A 20,140-nucleotide genomic window follows, 5' to 3' on the forward strand; every position below is an offset into this window, starting at 1 on the left:
CAACACATTCGATGTAAGTGCATGCAAGCTTCTTTGAAAGTGCTTCTAATCGATCATCAAACCTCCAAGAATCAGAATCGCAGATGAAGAAGGAACCGAAGTTTTTGCGCACCATGTAAGCGCATTTACGGCGGACGATATCAATGTATAGCGATACGTGGTTTATGACATAAAGTGTACTATATTAGTACCTCTTCATTATCGACGCGTGTATTTGTCTCATCAAGAATCCTTCTCTTCTCGCGATTTTCAAGCAGCCGTTTGGACTCCATCGAAGCCCGATTTCACGCAAGCGCTGCGTGTACGGAGATTTTATATGAGCTGTTCGGTCGACCAACTGGTCTATGGACAAATGCATTAGTTTTTTGATAAAACACGTCATTGATACCACCAAAAAAACTTTCGCTTTAAAAGAAGCGGTTCATACAATTCATGTAAGAGGTTTAGCTAGCGCAGAAGTGTCCCCATTACCCGCCGCTGTTGCTCAGTGGCTAAGGCGTTGTGTTGCTAATCACAAAAGCGGAATTTGGATCCCGGACGCGGTGGCTGCTTTTCTGATGGTGACGAAAAGCGACAGCGCAAAACTTCGAGCAGTCGGCGCACGTTAAGCATCCCCAAATGGGCAAAATTAACCCGGAGCCCTCTACCACGGCGAGCTCAGCTTAAACCCCACAATATTCATCATCAACGAATAACTGTACGCCGGTCATGTATGCGATTAACTTTCCCAGAATACCAAAATACCATACATCCTTGACTCGCAAGAGGACAATGCCTCCGACTGCCGGGATGTCTGCTCACGACATTCCCTTTCCAAATTAGTGCAAGACGGGCACTGAAGGGGCGATACGGAACTTTACGTGATGGTAGACTCTTTCTCGCACACAAACCTACCTAAAAAAAACCACCCTTACAAAAAATGGGTAGACGTGATGTAAGTGAACACTTTCCAGTAAAAAATCTGTTAACGGAAAGAAAAAACTATAACTACTTTCTTCCGGAAGTAGGGGCGCACGCGGAACTTGAGCTCAGTGAAAACGAAAAAGACCAAAATCAAACGCAAGGATAAAAAAAAAAATCCCGCCATCTCCACGAAGTGAATGATGAGAGGGGCGAAGCTAAAATGCTTATCGGTAAAACCGTGAAATATTCGCCCAGACATCATATAAAGATTCGACACTTCAAGCTTTCCACCGCTCCGTTGACAAGCCCGTCGACGACGTCGATATTTGTGGTGACTATGAAGGCCTTGTTTGGGACGGTGAGAATCTTCATGGGTAAGTTGGCGAATTCGGTGTGTGACATTTTAGCCACCTTGGCTGTCGCCTTCTGCAGAGCTTCTTGCGTCGCGTACCCCCGGTACGTGCCTTCAGCTCGCAGGCGACGAACGACAACCTGTTCTTCCTCTCCTCCTTGTTGGGTAGCAACGAACGCGTTGAATTTTATGACCTCTTCGGCCAATCTTTGGTTGGCCAATCCCTAGGGGGATCCTGCCACAATCATCATCAATGTGCCGTGTACGGCAGCAACGAGGGATGGGACAGGGCCCGAGCAAGAGTGTTGAGCTCGCAGGTGACGAACGACAACTTCTTTTTCCTCTCCTCCTTCTTTGGTAGCAACGAATGCGTTGAACCTTTTGACCTAATCGGCAACCTTTGGTTGGCCAATCCCAAGGGGGATCCTTCCACAATCATCATCAATGTGCCGTGTACAGCAGCAACGAGGGACGGGACAGGGCCCAAGCAAGAGGAGCTTCGCCTCTAAAAGGAGAACTAAAAGACTTGTTGCCAAGTCCAGAGCGAAAACGGCCGAAATCAAACCGCCAAATCATTGGTTGACCAAAACGAAATTCTTCAATTTTGCTGAGATTTACCCGAACGAAAATGTTTAGTATCCGTTATTGCGTACCATTCTTCTACCAAGATTGGGAACGTTTACGTTCTTCAATGAATTCCCGCTCTTCCCCGGAGCGAAGCAAACGCGGCCTTCCCATGACGCGCTAGAATTCGAAATGCTCAATGAGAGAGAGAGCGACCACACCTGCGATGTGGCGTGATGCGAGTGAGGAATTCCTGAGAGGATTGTACGCCATAAGTCGATCTATAAGCTCCAACACGGGCAGAATTAAAGCTTTATTGCAGGCCAATCGCTCTAGTGGGTACGTGTCAAACACATTAACGGCATCATCGTCGTCATTGGAGCTAAGGATAAAGCTAGCTTTGCCGCAGGGCGTTTCAGCGTATGCCACCATCGACAGTAACACTCACGCCAATAGAAGTCTCGCTTGATACGCCTTTGCATACGCCTTTGCATACACGTTCCTGAAAGTCTCAAGGCCCTATAGCCTTTTATTGGACGGACTTTAAATTAGAGTACATGAGCTTTTGTTAAGAAAGCGCCGGAGGACATTTTAATGAATATCACTTCAGCCTTGTATGGCTATAAAGCGCACTTTGTGCGCGTATATGGAGAGATCAGATATCATTTATAAAACAGTGGCCGGACGGGCAGGTTGATTCCGGAGGTGTAGCGTCGCCCAAGAATGTTTGCGCTTTAATTATTGGAACGAGCGCACGAATAGGCAGCGAGGTGTAACGGCAAAATTTAACCTATAGCTAGCACGAACTCCTACAGATCCTCTATTCGTTAAAGAAGAAAACTTTTATTTTGACATTTGGATTTCTGGCGCAGAGCGAGTGTCTGCAGCCGGGAGAACGCATTTTGTAACGAATGCGTGACGGAATAAAGCGAGACCGGCGCCTTGCCAAATAAACCGTTCTTTCGTAATTCACATCCAGCTGATCGTAAAAAATCCTTTGTTTGTACGTCGGGGTAGAATCGAATTGGCTGCATTCTTATAGTTTTAACGTACACTTTCTCGTCTTTTTGAGGAATCAGACGCTCTCCCATCTGGTGGTGTTGCGCTGAGCCGTAATTTCTGCAGTCCAAGGCAAGTGTCGTACGTCACCAACTTCGGCTAAGTCAACGAGGAATCGCTTCATCCCTTGATAGTTTTTTTTAACTCAAAGAAGTTTTTTCACGTTAAAGGTAACAATTATTTCTTTTTTCTGTTGCAACCGTACTGGGATCTGCATAAACAGATGGACTAAGCGAGTTGAAGGCAATTGGATGTGCAGTAAACACTCGCCATGGTGACGTCAACAAAACGGTGAAAAAAAAAACTAACATAGTAGCGATCATTCTATATATGTCACGAGTTCATGAAAGCTCAGTAAGTACAGCAGAATTAGCCACAACTACGCTAACCGGTAACAGCGAGCTAATCAATAAAAAAAGCATCAGTAACATAGGGTAAAATAAACTAAGTTGAATCGTTTTTTTTTTGCTGGGCGCGAGGGGTGTCTGCAGCATGAGCTTGTACGCAGCATGAGCTTGTACGTCTGCAGCATCAGCATGAACTTCGTTCAGGTGCAGCATGAGCTTGTACGCATGCGTAACATGCTAGTTCCCTATAAGTGGAGCAAGTAGTCGAGATACTTCAAGTAATCGGGTCTAAAATGCACGTATGTGGTTCTTGACTGCGCGACATTTCAATGAAAGGGATAATTGGAATAAAGGGACTTCGTTGTTTTGTGAATTTGCTGAATAGAATAACACCTTTTCGACATCGGTGGCGCTAGTTATAAATATAGATAACAGCTGTAATTCCTGTTTTATGAAAAAAATATGCCGCAAAACTAAATGGCAGTTGGCCGCTGTAACGGCTGTATCAAAACACAAAATTTCACTTACTTGTCTAAAGCAGTTAGTCCACAGTACAATGAGTTGGTTCGATGGCAATCATAGAGTAGAAAGGCTGTTTTTTTTTTTTAAATATGATAGCCTTTCTCGGGCTACTTAAACGCGCAAATTTTGGTCTGTATTTCTGTCTGTGTGCCCCTCGACTTAGCCGTCTGGCCAAAAGTTAGAACTCTTGAAAGGGGAATTTTCATAGGCAAAGCACATCTAAACAACTCAGTCTGATGGCTACTTGTGAAAACTGTTCAGCAAAAAAAAGCATCACGCGTATTTGAGATTTCAGACAGGACATTAATACATAAGTGATGTTTGCATTGCTCTTTTATTTGAAATAAGTGGTTTCTTGAGTTTTTTGCGATAGGAAATAAAAAATACACCTTAAAAATTCTTTTGCCTCAAAATACAAAAAGCGTTCTTCGTAGCCCCCCACCCCCCGCTTGTGGCGCTGTTCGAGTTCAAAAGTAACAGAATGTTCCAGTAGATGGCGCGAGCAGTCTACTAGACGGCGCGGGCAGTCTACGGCGCAAGCAGTCCAGTAGAAGGCGTGAACGCGCCAAAATTCAATTGAGTTAAGGAAACCTCAACTGTGTTTATTGTGGCACGAGCCAAACGGGAGGAGAAGAGCGTACGAGGCGGGCGGCAAAAAGAATAGAGGCATTTACGCGTAAGAAGCGGCAGAGACGTTCGTCTTTTGACGACATTAGCAGCGAAGTGACCAGATACGCCGCCAAAATTTTCTCAAGTGAAACGCAGGTGCACGGTGGAGCACATTCATGGGGCAGATTTGCAGGTTGGGCGGTGTATCAATTGAAGACGAACATGAGCATGCTCTGTGAGTAGAAAATTTAACAAGCATGCCTCAGGGGCGGAACAGGGTCCATGGGTTAGGGAGCAGTCCTGGGAGCATGCAAAACAGCCTTTTGTTGCCGACTTGGCGCAGTCAGGAAGGCATTGTTGATTCTAGGGTTTAACGCGCCGACGCAACGCAGGCGATGAGGCGCGCCGTAGTGGAGAGCTCCGGATTAATTTTGACCACCTGGGGATCTTTAACGTGCGCCGAAATCTCATACCCACGGGCATTTTTGCTTTTCGCCTCCATCAGAAAAGCTGCCGCCGCGGCCGGGAATCAAACCCGCGACCTCGTGCTCAGCAGCGCAACGCCTTAGTCACTGAGACACCGCGGCGGGTAGGAAGACATTGTTGGAGCAGGTTTGGAGCAGCCAGAAATGCAATTTCAAGCAGATGTAACCCTATTTCACAGCACTGTGGCGCCTCCCTAATGTCTCTACAGGCCGCTGTGAAAATCCCCTGCCCATTGCGCTTGATCTATCTACTATAACGCGCGAGATCATTGAAGCGTATCACATAATCACAGAAGAGGAAGGTTGCGTCAGCACGCCGTCAATTCTGCTTACAGGTGAGGAACAAACATTCATTCAGAGAGAGCCACCATGACAAGAAAGATAACATATTGCATCCAGACACTCACACATTTTCCTGCCAGTGTGCTTGTGTTTCGTGGTCGTCTTAGCAGATCTGTTTCTGCACCTTCATGTTTTGGTTTTAGGTTTTATCGGTTTTACTGCGAAAGCGCAGAGTGTCACTCTTTGTGTGCATATGTAGGTGTTCCCTGTTTCCGTCGTCTTTTTAACTAAACAGTTGCAAGTTTGCGCCTCGTCCCAGCCCTTTTAGCGTCCTATTCGTCTGCATATTTAGCGCAATTCAGTATGAAGCATCACCAACTACCCCCATTCTCCGTCCTTTTGAACTATCTACTATATTAGGCGTTCTACCGTGCACTATAACCAACTGTGAACCGGGAACACAGTTGTCGTACTATATCTAGAGGTTTGCGAAATTGGGTGTAACCGATCTTCGGGCTCAGCGAGCGCGCCGCGTTATTAGCGTTAGAAGGTCAAACCTCACGCGCAGATCCGAAAGAGATTAGATAAAGGGACTCGCTTCGTGCCTGGAAAACGGCAGTGTTTATGCGAACCCGCGGCGGCATTTAGTAAAACAAGGCCGTTGCTTGTAGTTTTTTTATTGAACAGTGGTTTCTGCGAAGCTGAACACAGCTTTGTCTTCGCCCGTCCCGAGCGTTGCGAGAGTCGACGAACTAACGCCACCTACTACGTAAGAAGAGAGTGTCAGAAGGCACGATTAATGTTGGGCCATCCTCCACTAAACAAAGCTAACCCCAAAGTTGAATTGCATTGAACTGAAGCTCACTTGTTTTTTTTTTTTGTTGAAATCAGAAAAACGGAGGGAAGGCAAAAGCCGATTAGCCTTCCCCCCGTTTCACACGGAGTTCATTTCAAGTTAGAAATTCGTTTCTGTTGCAAGTTTAGAGACAAAAATAAGTAATTTTGGCTTCTCTCAAAACAAATTTCTAAATACAAATGCCCACCAAGTTAACAAGCGAGGGCAAAGCGTCGAAGACCTTGTTTCTTTCATATATGCCGCAACGGGAAGTAGCGGGCAGCAAAGCTGGGATCGCCAAAAATAGCCGACCATATTGATGTTCAGCTCCAATGAACTACAACCTTTCATGCAGGTACTGTTCTATCTGTTCACAGTGAGACGCAAAAGCACTTTACTTTTAGTCATTTTCCGTTGATTGTGGCGCAGCGGCCGACACAGGCAAACATTACCGTGAAAATGCAGAGCGTGCCACCTGGGGCGCGCTCTGCACGCCCCAGGTGACGGCGTCGTTCCAAGATAAGCTTGCGCTGGCTCGCACGACCAAATCCGACATTCTCCCACAAGCTGAAATTGTTTTCACTATTTTGATTCTAAACAGGTAAGTACCATCCTTGCTCCCGGGGTCAAACAAAATAGACCCGAAAATGCGACCTCCATGTAAACTTTGAGCGGGAACCGAGCAGTCGTTCGCTCACGAAAAATATTTTTAAAGTGTTCCAATTATCGTCGTACCAGCCTGAATATTGCATGTAGTGAAATACCTTTTTTGCTATTTTACTCTGCTCTGATACTACAAAGATTTCGGCAACTATATTTGGACGGGGCACGTTCACCGCGTATTCAGTACCTTGTGCTCGGTGCCGCCGGGATGTCGCATATATCTGGCAGTAACTAAAGAGTTCATCGAAAGAGGCCTGGAGTTAGGGGTACCGAAGCTAACGGCATCGGATGATGACGGGTGGAATGGCCCCGTCAGCAGTATTTTGTTTTCCGTCTAGGTATGCCACCAACGACAGTTTATAATAAATTGTAAGTAAACAGAAGCGAGGGGCGGCAGAAAGTTAGGTGGGCAGATGAGATCAACAAATTTGCGGGGATAAATTGGTCGTAGTTAGCACATGACCGGGATAATTGGAGATCGGTGGGAGAGGCCTTTGCGCTGCAGCGGGCGTACGCAGGATGATAATGATGATGATGATGATCATGATGATAAAGCAGAAACAACAGCAGCAGCAGCAGGAGCAACAACAACAACTCGCGTACGGGTCTGATCTGTATAGCAAGTGTTATTGGCGCCAGCTCCTCAATTCCTCCTCTCCATGCTTGTTCCTTCATCCGCGCAGGTTCTATGGCTCACACAGCTACACGATTCCTGGTATTGGCGGCATGCCTGGTCAGCTTCTCCGCAGCAAGGAGAGGGCACAAGGAGGGGCGTAGCGAGGGACAGAAAACTCGCTACCCTGCCCCGAAGGAGTGCCCATGGTGTAAGTACACTGACAAAGTAAACCGACCACTGTACCACCTATGCCTATATGCGATCACGCTAAATGGGTTGGTCCAATAGAAAAAAATTACGTCCGTCCGTACTGACGTACCGCTGATTGCATCGCCACCATTATGTTCCACACCCCATTTACATAAAGATGGGAAGGATTAGTGCAATCCCCGTCTTTCCCCTCGTGAGAGAGAAGTAAATCACACGAGTAACCTGAGGTAATGACCTCTCTACTCAGCTTCTGAATGAGGCAAAGTACGCAATCAGAAGCTAATAATTGCCCTTTGCTTCGTTGGAAGCGATGTCATGAGAAATATTAGAAAATGTAGCAATGCCACTTAATATCTGGAGCGGTCGGGATTCGGTAATCATCGGAATAAGGACGGGAGTCGTTATCCTTTGTTGTGATCAAAGGCACTCATTTTCGCCCGCCAGTCTAGCAACAGGAGTATTTGGGATAGTGTGTGACTTTTCGTTTACGTGAACACGCCCATGCTCCAGAATAATGTATCTTTTATGTTTTCAGCTCCATTCAAGAGGCGAATCATACCCAATTAATTCTCACAGGAGTGATACTTGTGATTACCTGGTGCACATGCTAAATTTGGAGATTATGGAAGATGGCTGGGTGTGGTGTCATGTTAAAGGATGCGGATGAGGGATGTAGATGCAGCAAATACAAGTTTGTAATAGGTAAAACAAGCTAGGAGTAGTTAGGCGCATGGAACAACGCACGACCAAGCCAAGCAACTGATACTAGAACTTAAAGGGGCCATGAAGACAAAACACAGGTCACTGTGGAAGCTGTGACGTCACCGACCAGGCGCAGGACCACCTAGACAAACAGGACAAGGTTCGAGATGCGCGCAGCCATTGGCTCCGATTGGCTGTACGTCAATTTTTTTCATTAGCAGCCGATGCCTAGGCTACTCCTTCAGCTGCAGAGCGGGGCCGGCCCGCTCGAACTTACGGCGGCCATGTTCTGGCTTCGGCAGTGGTCGCGTCGGCACGTCAGATTACGGGAAACGAGCGTTCGAAGTCCAGGGAGGGGTGCCGAACACAACATGCTCGCTCACGACAACAATTGAAGATTCCTACCCACGACTAGCGAAACGTTTCCACATGCGGTGCTGTCGCAGCGAACAGGCCCCTCCGAAGCCGATGCTCAGAAAATGCTTAGCACCGCCACAATTACACAGTCGCTGCTTTACGAAGCAGCGCATACGACATTCACTGTCGTATGCGCTGCATCTTTCACTGCATTAGGACCCCATCTAACGCATTCATGTACTGATTTTCAGCAAGTCCCGCTTTGGCGGCCGGTGACAATTTTTGGCTGCGGCGGTGTATGCCGTATTGCGCAAACACCGCAAAGTGGGCTTCTTGTCTACTGTGCAGGCCGGCGCTTGATGCGGTCGCGCGTGTAGTGGCGTTTCGGCCTGCAGCGGCTATCCGTGTTTTTCAGCGTTATTTATACTTTGTATACGACGCGCTATATTCGAAAACTCAGCTGAGCTCGTGTGACGGATAACGACGAGCGACATTAGTCCCTACTAAGATACGCAGTGCTGCCGGTGCCGGAGCGCCGCCCGCCGGGACAGCACCCGCATTTCCCAAGAGCCGGGAACGCTGATTGGCTACAACCTTTAAAGGGGCCCACCAATAGTGGTGCCGTACTGTTCAGTCGTTCATGCGTCGTAGAGGCTGCGTCAGAGCATATAGCCGCACGTCAGAGCGCGGCAGTATGGCCGCGAGGAAGCGGGAGGTAAACAAGGAAAGAAAGAAGGGATCTTCTTTCCGTGTTTGTGCGGCCCGTGCTTTACGGAGAGGTGTAATATTTTGTATAGGTTATGGAGGGGTACTCCGGCGATTGCGCGAATGAAATGGCAATCTTCGGATGCCTATTTGAGGCACAATGTGGTGATAAGGAAAATTGCGGCAGGATTAAGATAGATTAAGGTGTACTAAGAAGAATTCGGGGCGGTAAAATGGCATCACTGTTGTGTCGATGAGTGGACGTGCTCATAAAACGTAATCGTCCCAATATGACGCTGTGTGCTAGTAAGAAGACTATGCTGTCGCGAGCAATTTTTATCGGCTGCACTTTTATTAAAGCTGCGAAAAGATTAAAAAAAGTGTCACACTTATTACATGCATCTTCCCCGTTTTCCTTGTAATACAGTTTCCGAAGTGCTGCGGAATTGCTCTGTGGAGCCTTCACAACAGCCGAAGTACAGGGAAGCCTTGACATTGGTAAGTAATAAAGGAAATGAGGTAGTAGTAGTAGTAGTAGTAGTAGTAGTATTAGTAAAGAAGTTTTATTTAGCTGGTGAAGTGGAAGTGGTTCACTAATACAAGACGCCATGTGATGAGCCGGCAGCCTTCACTCTGGAGGCGAATAGTGTCGTCAAGACATCCAGATCGGTGCTGGTCACCAAGTTATCCCGTAGCTCAGTGGTGAGAAGGGGGGAAAGTTGGAATTGTGCTCGCACTCTAATTTGATATGATTAAGAGTGCCGGGTTTTAAACAGAGCTGGTATTCGGCAGGGGATTGAGTAGAGGGCATATAATGGATGAGGGATGAATGAGGGAAGTTATTGGTGGAGGAGGACTGGATGAGGGAGGTATTGCGCTGCATTCGTCGAAGTAGTGATGCTTCTCCTTTTGATGCTTAGGATGTGGAGGAGGGAAGGGCTGTCATTCGAACCGGTAATATTGAGTGATACCTTGCAATATAACTAGAGGGGTGGACGCTGCAGTCTCCTAAGTAGCCTGGAGGGAAGGGCGCCGGCTTGCTGGGGAGCAAAGTTATTGCCCGTCGGTGAAGAATGGCCAGGAATCCAGATGAGAGTGACTTTCCGGCAGGGTTGAGACTGACAGTAGTTGCAAAGTTAAGCGGGTCACTTCCCATCTAGGAAGCTTCTGCAGGCTGCTTGAGAATCTTTCATGATGAAGGGATTGTTCGTATTTGTTCGTATGAATGAGGGCTAATGCGATGGCGAACTCTTCGGCGAAGTCTCGATTGTTGCAGAAGTTACGAGGGTGCTCTTGGTGGTGACTATAGCTACTTTATGCTGTGGTTGGGGCTAGCGTTCGTATAGGAGACGTGTGTACGCGTTCCATTGATGGCCTTGTGCGTGTCCCTTCGCGCTTCTTGGCTGCCGGGATTTAGGTCAGAATGCATATTTTTTGGCGAGGGGCCAACCCAGGTAACACTTCCCCAGTGATGAGGAAGGGGCTGAGAGGCAGTGGACTGATATTGGTCGTAACGCATGTTAATGAGATATTAGTAGAAATTAAGACTAAGAAATTGGTGTGGGCAGTGCATGTATTGCGAAGCGAAGATAACCGTTGGTCATTAGGGTAACAGAGTGAGAGAGAGAGAGAGAGAATGCTCTTTAATGTGAACTGGTGATGTCAGCCCTGCTAGGGACAAGGCTTGCTATAACAGAGTGAAACGCTAGAGAAGGCGAGCGTGGCATGAGGTGGCAGAATGTTACATGGGCAGAGGAGATCAAGAAGTTTGCGGGGATAAATTGGTCGAAGTGAGCGCAGGACCGCGATGATTGGAGATCCATAGGAGAGGCCTTTGCCCTGCAGTAGGCGTAGATAGGCTGCTGCTGCTGCTGCGCATGATGATGATGTGATGATGACACGAATTATAGCTTGCCGAAGAGTGCGAAAATCTGCAATATTTGAGTAAGTTCGGCGAACCGCGGCTTGTTTGATCCAGACTAGATAAAATGGACGAATGCTAAACCTTATTAAATGCCCCTTTTAAGTTCAAGGCAAGAATAACCCAGGGGGAACAACCAGTCGCTGGAGCAAGGATTCTTTTATTCGAAAAAGAAAATCTTGTGTTCTGTGATGCTTCCTGAAGCCATACATGCTGTCGGCTGAAAGGCTCCTTTCTTCATGGAAGGGTGGGAGGCACTTTAGTAACATTCGTTTCACTAATTTGCTTAGACAAGAGGGGAGAGATCGGTCTTAGGTTATCAAGATGGGGGGACTTATTTGGCTTGGGTAGAAATCGTATATCACCCGTCTTCTATTGGGGAGGGAGGTGACCTGAACTCCAGTGCGAATTGATGTGGTATAGAAGGTGATCCAGCTAGCTGCCATCCAGTTGGCAAGAAGCCAGTAAGTGGCATGTTCTGGTCCGGGGGCGCTATTTTTATTGCACCCGTACAAAGCTGTGTTCATTTGGTATAGTTGAAAATCTTTATCTAAGTCAATGCCGATCCCATGGAAGGAGGTGGCGTGAAGTGACGAGAGGTGTCCTGATATTTAGCCGTAATTGTTTGGGGGGACATCTGGGGGGGATCCGTTGAAGGAGCTTAGGGTTCGGGTCATATTGCCCCGGGTCTCGCTCTTGCTTGAGATTGGGTGAATGAAGTGCCTGAGCAAGTACCATGTTCTGCGAGCGATAAGGGTACCTTGGAGGCTGTCACATAATTGAAGCGATCCCTATTTTATAGGGGAATGGCGTATTCAGTGGCTTCTTTGTTCAGCGCTGCAATTCTCGGGCGGAGCTTGCCGTTCCGTCTTTCCTGTTTCCATCGTGTTGTGAGGCTCCTACGGGATTCCCAGAGATCTAAAGGTTTAGCCTCCCCGCTGGCGGTTTTGAAGGAATTGATTACGGATTATGGGTTTAACCTAGCTGTTTCAATAACGCCATGTATCCAGTCGGATAAAGGCTGGTCGGGGTCTGTAGGGCGAGCGAAATTGGCCTTGTGAAGGGCACCCCAGTTAGTGAGACGGGCGACTCTTGTCTTGAGGTTGTAATTGAGTTTACGAATTGCAGTTCGATAATATCATGGTCGGATGGAAGTCTCTCCCCGGTTTATGATCATAATACATCCAGGGTGCCGAATAAGACGGACAATTCTAGAGAAGTGTTCATGGCTGTGCTGGTTTCCATCCGTGTAGTTGAGTACGGGTTGGTAAGAAGCAGGAGGTACAAATTATAAATCGCTTGCGCGAGGAGAGTGTCTCATTTTGTTTTGTATGAATAGCCCCATTGAGGAAGAGCAGCGCTAACTTCGCCAAGAATAAGGCGCTGTTTTGTTCCAGCTACACTGATAGCGTCATGTATTGTTGATAAAATGTCGGGAATCTTCTGGGTGGGGCTGCAATAGATATTGAGGACATGAAGGCTTAACGTCTTCTTAGGGAACGCAGGTAGGAGCTCGGTGAGGACGTAATTACATCCCCGCTCGGGGGGACATGAGTAGCAGCGGATATGATGATACGAGTAAGCGGGAGCGTTGAGTAATTTTGTGAGGAACCGTAGAGAATGTATCCAGGTCGCTTGATGTTACAGTTCGCTTCCTGGAGGGCAATGATCGGTCGTTTAGAATCGAGAGTGGTGAGGAATTGAGCAGGGGCTGGGGCTTTTAGTTGGAGGCCTCTGCAATTCCTTTGTAGGAGAATCGTGGAAGGGGGATTAGGTCCCTGCTGGTTCATCAAGTAACGAGGAAAAGATGGTGTGGTCTGTGTTTCGGCCGTATGGGACAGCACGGGTGTGGCTCCCTAAAGGGACACTGAAGTGAATTTTTCAAGCTCCCGTTTTTACTTGCGCTGCGTAGACAGGCTCAAAGCAACACACTTTTCATCATTTATACGGTTGACACGTCGGTAATTATTTTATCAACCTCGCAAGAAGAAAAACTACTATGCGCGGTCTCCGGCGGCGGCACCAACTAAACTCTGTGACGACTGGAGGAGATGCATCGTGATTGGACGATGCCCACGATTACCATTCAAACAAGTTTCGGTTTCGGTTCTGTAAAACAACATGCTTGACATCTGACGTTATCTGATGAGCATTCTCGATATCTCAGTAATTGTCATACCGCGCTTTTGCCGTGTTGTCAGCTGTAAAATGCCTAAGATAAGCCTCCCAGGACGGCTTGGAACCGCAGAAATCACTAGCCGAGGCCTACGCAGTGGATGAAAACCCACCACGTCACCGCACACCCCAAAATGCCATGCTCTTTTCTCCCATATTTGGAGCTTGGCTCACTCACCCCTGTATCTTAAAAGGCGTGTTCGCACCAAGCCAATGGTCTGCTGATCCTGGCCTGTGGCCACTGCCCGGAAGCAGTCGGTGCTTACAGCAACAGCACGCCAACGAGAACTGTCTAGCGCGTCAGTGTCAGTCTGCGCGCGTTATGCGAACTCGCTCGTGGAGCAGTTAACGCTACCGAGCAAAAATGGTGAATTCAGTATCAAAAACATCGGCCGAAAACGGGAAAAATCAGTTTACAAAAAAAAGTGCCCGCGAAGATTCAAACTTGAGACTTGCAAAATATTATTCCTAGAGCTCGAAACCACTCGGCCACGGTCCAGCGCTGGCGATGGTAGAAATATAAGGTTTATAATGTATAACCAGTTTACACTTTTATTTAGATTCAGCGTTTTAAGCAGCTTAGGTGACTATTTGTTATTATAAATATTGAAGTGGCCTTGCGGTTGACTAGAAGGAGTCAACCGCAAGGACGTGCGATTTATATTTGGGAAGTACAAAAGGAAAGACTCCCCTACCCAGTTAATGCATGATAATCAATTTCAGACCTTGGAAACTCGCTGAAAGATCAGTCGCATTGCATTCTTACACAACTCTCTCAGGGAAAATTAAACTAAACCTACCCGATCATGTAAAACCTCTAGCAACAAGGAGGACTCTTCACAATCACCAACATTCATTGGCTCCCATCTTCGCAAAAACAAGTAGCTACAAGTACAGTTTTTTCCCTCAAACAATTGAAGATTGGAGTTCACTCCCTGCAGAATTATTTCTTTGTTATGATTTCTTCACCGAGGTAGCAAAACATTTCTATTTTTAAATTTTGGGGACAAACATTTTCATACTTGTCAATGTGTAACCTTCATGAGAATAGTGTCGTGCATTTAGCGTTGTACCCTCTCCAGCTTGGGCCATATTTTCGGCCTGCAGTACTGTCAAAATAAATAAATAAATATAGTGCTCATGCAGTAAGCGACCCCCAATTTCCACGATATCTCAGTCTAGCAATTGCATTTCTTAGACGGAAAAGCGTTCGCAGATGCGTAGTCGTGCTGCTGACCACTGTGCTTATCCACCCAGCGCAAAAAAGTGCTTCCTGCTCCCTAGTTTTAACCTGTACGACAAAAGTTTCAGTTGATTTTATTTCCTTATACATATATTGGCTTCGCTGACTTCTCCCGCCTTCCATTAGTAGCCTTAGAGTTTCCTACTAGCGTACCAGTCAGCGAAGCGTCGCATGTGGGGGCTGTAGGACATTTCGTCGAAAGGCAATTCGTAGCAGGTCAACTTGTAGTAGGGCAATTCATCGCATAGGGCAATTCGTAATAGCGCAATTCGTCAAGATGACAATTCGTCACCCTATTAGAAGTTTCTTGTGTGTTTGGGAGTGCTGTGAACTGGACTAGTTGGTAGTGATTCATTCTAAGACTACGCGAAACAACAAAGACCTAGGCATACACAACATAGGACACAGTGCAGGCTAACAAGGGGTTTTTATTCAGGAAAAACAATTTAAGAAAATCAAATCCTCCGCGCGTGCGCAAAATGACCGCGTCGTACATTAAAAACGCGAACAAATACAGTCGAACACGGATATATCGAACACGGGTATATCGAATTATTGTCTATATCGAACTCATGAATTATCCCCTTGAAAATTCTGTGTAAAAGTATAGGAATTCGTACGTTTATATCGAACGGTATTTTTCCCGACATTGGGTATATCGAACACCGCACGAGCTGGAAGGTGCTCTTCGGCGGTCGCTGCAACCCCGATTTCCGCGGTCGCTTAGTGCCTTCGCCGAAACCCGACAGGGACAGAAGCCGGGGCGTCGGAGCGTCACGCTTGCCTTCTCGTGGATAACTGCTCGGCCAACCAAACCACCTGCGAGCTCGACAACATCGAGCTCAAGTTTCTGCCTCCGAACACAACAGCCAGGCTGCAGCCGATCGACCGCTCGACTAAGTCGTTCAAGGTTGTGTACAGGAGGCGACTCCTAGATAGGCTTTTGATGAACCTCCGCGTCACCACTGAGCTTAAAGTTGACCAGCTGGGGGCCATACACATGATGACGGGTGCCTGGAACAGCGTAAAGCAGAGCGTGGCCAACTGCTTCCGGAAGGCAGGCTTCGTGACGGCCGAACTTTTGGAAGCTTGCGAAGACGGCGACGACGACGAATAGGGCATGGTCGACACGTTTCGCGAGCTGTCGTCCCTTTTCCCGGCTGCTGTTCCAGCCGGACTGTCTGCCGGCGACTTCGTGAATGCTGACAGCAATGTTTAGGCTGTTGCGAGCGTCGGTGACGAGGATATCGTCGCTGCGGTTGCAGGAAACCAGGCTGATAGCTCGAGTGGCGAAGATCGTCCGAACGAGGGTGCGGCTACACGATCGTACTCCGCCGGTGAACTGGCGGCTGCGTTCAGCTTGATTCTACGTAGTTGCAGCGACATGGGAGGAACTGGGCTGTCACATCTGGATAGCCTCGAGAAGATCGAGACCAGCGTCTTTAATTCCACGTACAGGACGAAGAAGCAGGCCAAGATCAGCGATTTTTTTTTTCACGCAAATAAAGCATCCTGTTGCGTTGTTAGTGCGGAATTAGTTGTCATTCTTGAATGCGCCGATCGGTAAGTGGTCGTCCGCCACAGGTGAGGTCTCAGAGCCCATATTTTTTATATCGAATTTTGCATATATCGAACTATTTCGCGATCCCTTTGGAGTTCGATATATCCGTGTTCGACTGTATTCAAACATCATGCTGCGACGCAAATACATCACGAGGTACCCTTATTCCTATATCCCGAATCAAGAAGAGCTATCTCGCTGTTATCGAGAAGATTGTCACACAGTGATGTCCCTCTAAGTCAACGCTTCGACGAACAGTTAGGCAAAGACAGCGTGCAACATTTGTCTACGATATTCCTCTCCGCAGAGAAGACATACATCTTCCGCCTGAATTCAAGGTACGTGTACTAAAACTGTAAAAAATTAGGTTAACCGTACATAAAAATCCTTTGCAAACCAGCATTTCCCCGCCTCTTTCTGTCCTGATGACTTCCATAGCGACTGCGAAAACGAGTGCTTAGACCAGTTATTTTATAGTATTTCGCTGGTAAACTTTATCGCTAAGTCTTGATAGTTTGTTCTGGAAGCTCCATTCGACTTTCGGCCTTGAATGATAAGATTGGTCCGGCGAACGCGCAGCCTCCGGTGCACTGTCAGCTTCAGGGTGAATTGGACTTTTCTGGGAAGCCTTCTGAGCTTTATCTTTTATGCAAGCACGTACCATGCCTCTCTTTCCCGAATTCCTTTATGCTGTAAGCCGGGAAATGTAACAAAAAAGTTTTTGTTGAGCGACTAGATGCCCAAGCGACGAGTAACCCTATGACGAATTGCCCTACGCGACCGATTGCCCTGCTACGAATTGCCCTATTACGAATTGCCCTATTACCAATTGTCTTTCGACGAATCGTCCGTACCCCGCATGTGGGCTTGTGCAGCGCTTGTGTGGAGTGGCCTGGACTTGGAGTTTGATACAGTGTGCAAACTAACAAAGTAAAGAAACATACCTTCTTCAATTCACAAACGGGTCGTGGCTTAGGTTCAACTGAGCGAACGAATTGCGACGACCCGTCGGCGGCCGGCGGACTAAACACTGGGCCAACTGACTGTCGGAGGGTCGGCGAGCCGTGCAGTAGCGCAGTCAAGCCAATTCATCTCCTCCTGACATCACACGTAAACGCCTCAGAAAACGGGCGAGGATGCAGAGAGGAGGACAGCAGTTTCGAAGTGATTTTTCACTAAATAAATTTGCGTAAACGCACTAAGAGTGGTCGAAACATGGCCTGTGGACTCCGGACTACAATTTGCGCTAGTAATCCCGCAATGTTTACAAATCCCTTCAGTGTCTTTTTAAGGAGCCTCTTGAAGTTCTGTGTCGTAGGATGGGGCGTAGGTCATTACTGTGTCGAGGGAATTGTGTGACGTGTTTATAGTTGTTGCCTCTTTCCTAAATGTGTGATACTTCGTGCGGAGAGATTGAATGTCGTGTTGTAGTTTCTGGTTTTCTTGCCAAAAATTCTGGAGATCTTGGTTTATGGAAGCGAGCTGCTTAACTAGGTTAGTAAACATTTCTTCAATCTGCGGTGGGGGTGACGGCGGCTGGGTCCGTTTCTGGGGGGTTGAGTGGGGCACTTCGGGTGACTGGGTGGGGGTGGGGTTTCTGGCGTTCTTAGCCGAGTGTGGATTGTTTGGGCTCTAGAACATCGGGACGAGCATCGGACGAGAATACTAAAGCAATTTGTTGTTCCAGAATTTGGGTAAGATGCTTACATGCTATACAGAGAGTTGTATTCTGGGACAGTTGTAGAGCGGCGGAGGAATAGAATTGGTTCTAGCTTTGGATTTGGAGAGACTCGTTGGGCCAAGCTTACTTGTTTCGGCTGGGCTGACCTGGGTGGGGGGTGACAACTTCGGATCCTGGGAGGACTAGGCCGCTAATTTGCATCGAGAACGGCTGCGTTTTCGTGGCGAAGGAGTCTTTGAACGGTCGAGTGCACGTTCGGGCTGAATCGGGCTCTTTCAGGTGGGCCTGCCCGGGCTTGTCTGAGACGCCTTTGCCGGAGAATAAAGATTCGCATTACGCTTTGAACAGCCTGTTGCTCCCGGAAGCTGGGGAGTACCACAGAGGTCCCCACGTCTTTCGTACAGATAGAAAATTTGATACAGATGACGCAGAGTGAAGTACCTAAATCAAGTAGGTGTTGCATGCGCGGTTAGGTTCGTTCTACGTGCTGTGTGCTGCAGGAATTGCACGCTATGTTTCCAAGTTTATTTAGAACTACGAAAACCGCGTTTTAAAGTGTATACAGAAAAGCTCGTTAATTCAAACTTGGTTAATTCGAACACCCGGTTAATTCGAACTCCCGCCCTTGTCTCGGCACAGCCCTTTATATTTCAATGGGGGAAAACTTCCCACAATTCAAACGCGTGGGCATCCAGAACGGTTAATTTGAACTACAATCCCCTGGTTTCTATCGCTACTCGCAGAAGAAGTCGGCCCAGATTATTACCATGTGTTTCAAATCCAATCCAAACGAACTTTGCGAAATGCAAAACAACGAAACAGAAAAGCAATAGCACGGCGGGCGCGCCACGCTCCTGCAACAGCTTATCTTGCCTTTACAGAGGGCGCCACACCACCGGCGCCAGTGCTCCGGCGCATGTCATTATCATTTACGAAAGAAAATTTACAAAATCCCCAGCCACAAACGTGTAGTAGCGCCTAATTCGGGATAACGAGTCCAGAGGTGGCTTCATTGTATCCTGCCCACGCAGTGCGGCGCGATTTCGATTCATTCTAGCGCTAGTCCGCTAATTCAAATTCCGCCTAATTCGAACGGTTTTTGGTCCCCTTCGAACTCGCATTAACGAGATTTTACTGCCTTGGCTGTACACGCCGTTCGGTCATGAATGTGCGGAGTCTGCACTGAACCGCTTTGTAAGGCATGAATGGGGATTTATTTATTTACTTTAAATACCCCCACAGGCAAAAGACATTACTTAGAGGAGTGGTTACATACCTAAAAAAAAGGTTTTAATAAATGCACCTGTAAGTATTAGATCGAGTAGAAGTTCCGAATCGTACATTGTTAGCTAACAGGCTTATAGAAAATAAAAGCCCTGTAATTATGAAATAACGATTTGAACGAGAAAATAAAAACGACAAGATAAACAGGGTACACGCGCAATACAATAGTAGGTAATACCATATACTCCGGCACCGGTGTCTCGGACAAACGAACATTTGTGTGTCCCGGCTCTATAGAAAACGAACGCTGCTAATTGGACCAGCACCAATGGACCCAATGGGCGCAGTCACCGAGCCGCCGCCACAAGTATACTGAAAAGTGTGCCGTCAAGGAGCCCGAAATAGAATAACCAAGGACGAAATAGAAACGGCTTCCTTAATTTTCGACACGAAAGTGTTTTATTCCGGGATACACAAATATTTGACTGACGTCATATTCGACACAGAAATGACGCTAGTAAAACGAAGCAAGCAGCCTGTAAAGGGTGCACCCGCGCACACCTGGGGTTCTTGCAGGGAAGCAACTTTTAGTACTAAAGAGTACGTTATAGTTAGGGTTGTTCGCTGTAGGACTTTGTATTTTAACACGAAGGTGTTTTATGCCGGGATACACCAAGATTTCACTGATGGCATTTCCTTCACTGAAATGAAGCCACTACAGCTTTGCCGAACGGGCCCGCCAGCAGGACGTCGCTCGCCAAGCACACCTACAAGGCAGCAGCCGACCCGCAAATCATGCTCAGCTGCCGATTTTGCTGCACATTTCACTTTCGTGTTTTACCAATTCTTATGACAGAAAAATCAACCACAGTGTTTTTTTTCCTTCTTCCCGCGCAAACTGTCCACTTATTGCAGTTTGTTTTCTTATTGAGTCGCCAATAATTCGCCCACAAGGAAGTGATCTTGCAGCGCTCTTTTATTTGAAGTGGACCGCCAAACCACCTAGGAATAACTGGACTGTTATACCACACATACGGGATGGGGCCATGAAGAAACAACACAACTTTGTTCGATTCGAAAGGGTTAATACTTAAGGGACCTTGCAACACCTTTTTCCATTTTTG

General features: G+C 47.3%; 1 protein-coding gene across 1 annotated transcript in view; it reads left to right on the top strand.

The window, feature by feature from the left end:
- Positions 1-2,901: 2,901 nt before the first annotated feature.
- The window catches only part of LOC144139226 (uncharacterized), a 37,736-nt gene continuing 20,497 nt past the window's right edge, over positions 2,902-20,140 (top strand). Inside the window, exons 1-3 of the mRNA XM_077671648.1 lie at positions 2,902-3,048; positions 7,305-7,445; positions 9,639-9,709. Coding sequence (XP_077527774.1) covers positions 7,310-7,445; positions 9,639-9,709 — 207 coding nt within the window. The 5' untranslated portion in view covers positions 2,902-3,048; positions 7,305-7,309. The remainder of the gene's footprint in view (positions 3,049-7,304; positions 7,446-9,638; positions 9,710-20,140) is intronic.

The sequence above is a fragment of the Haemaphysalis longicornis genome, unplaced genomic scaffold, assembly GCF_048455015.1.
Source record: "Haemaphysalis longicornis isolate Haplotype H1 unplaced genomic scaffold, Haemaphysalis longicornis Haplotype H1 scaffold_5, whole genome shotgun sequence".
Classification (NCBI taxonomy): domain Eukaryota; kingdom Metazoa; phylum Arthropoda; class Arachnida; order Ixodida; family Ixodidae; genus Haemaphysalis; species Haemaphysalis longicornis.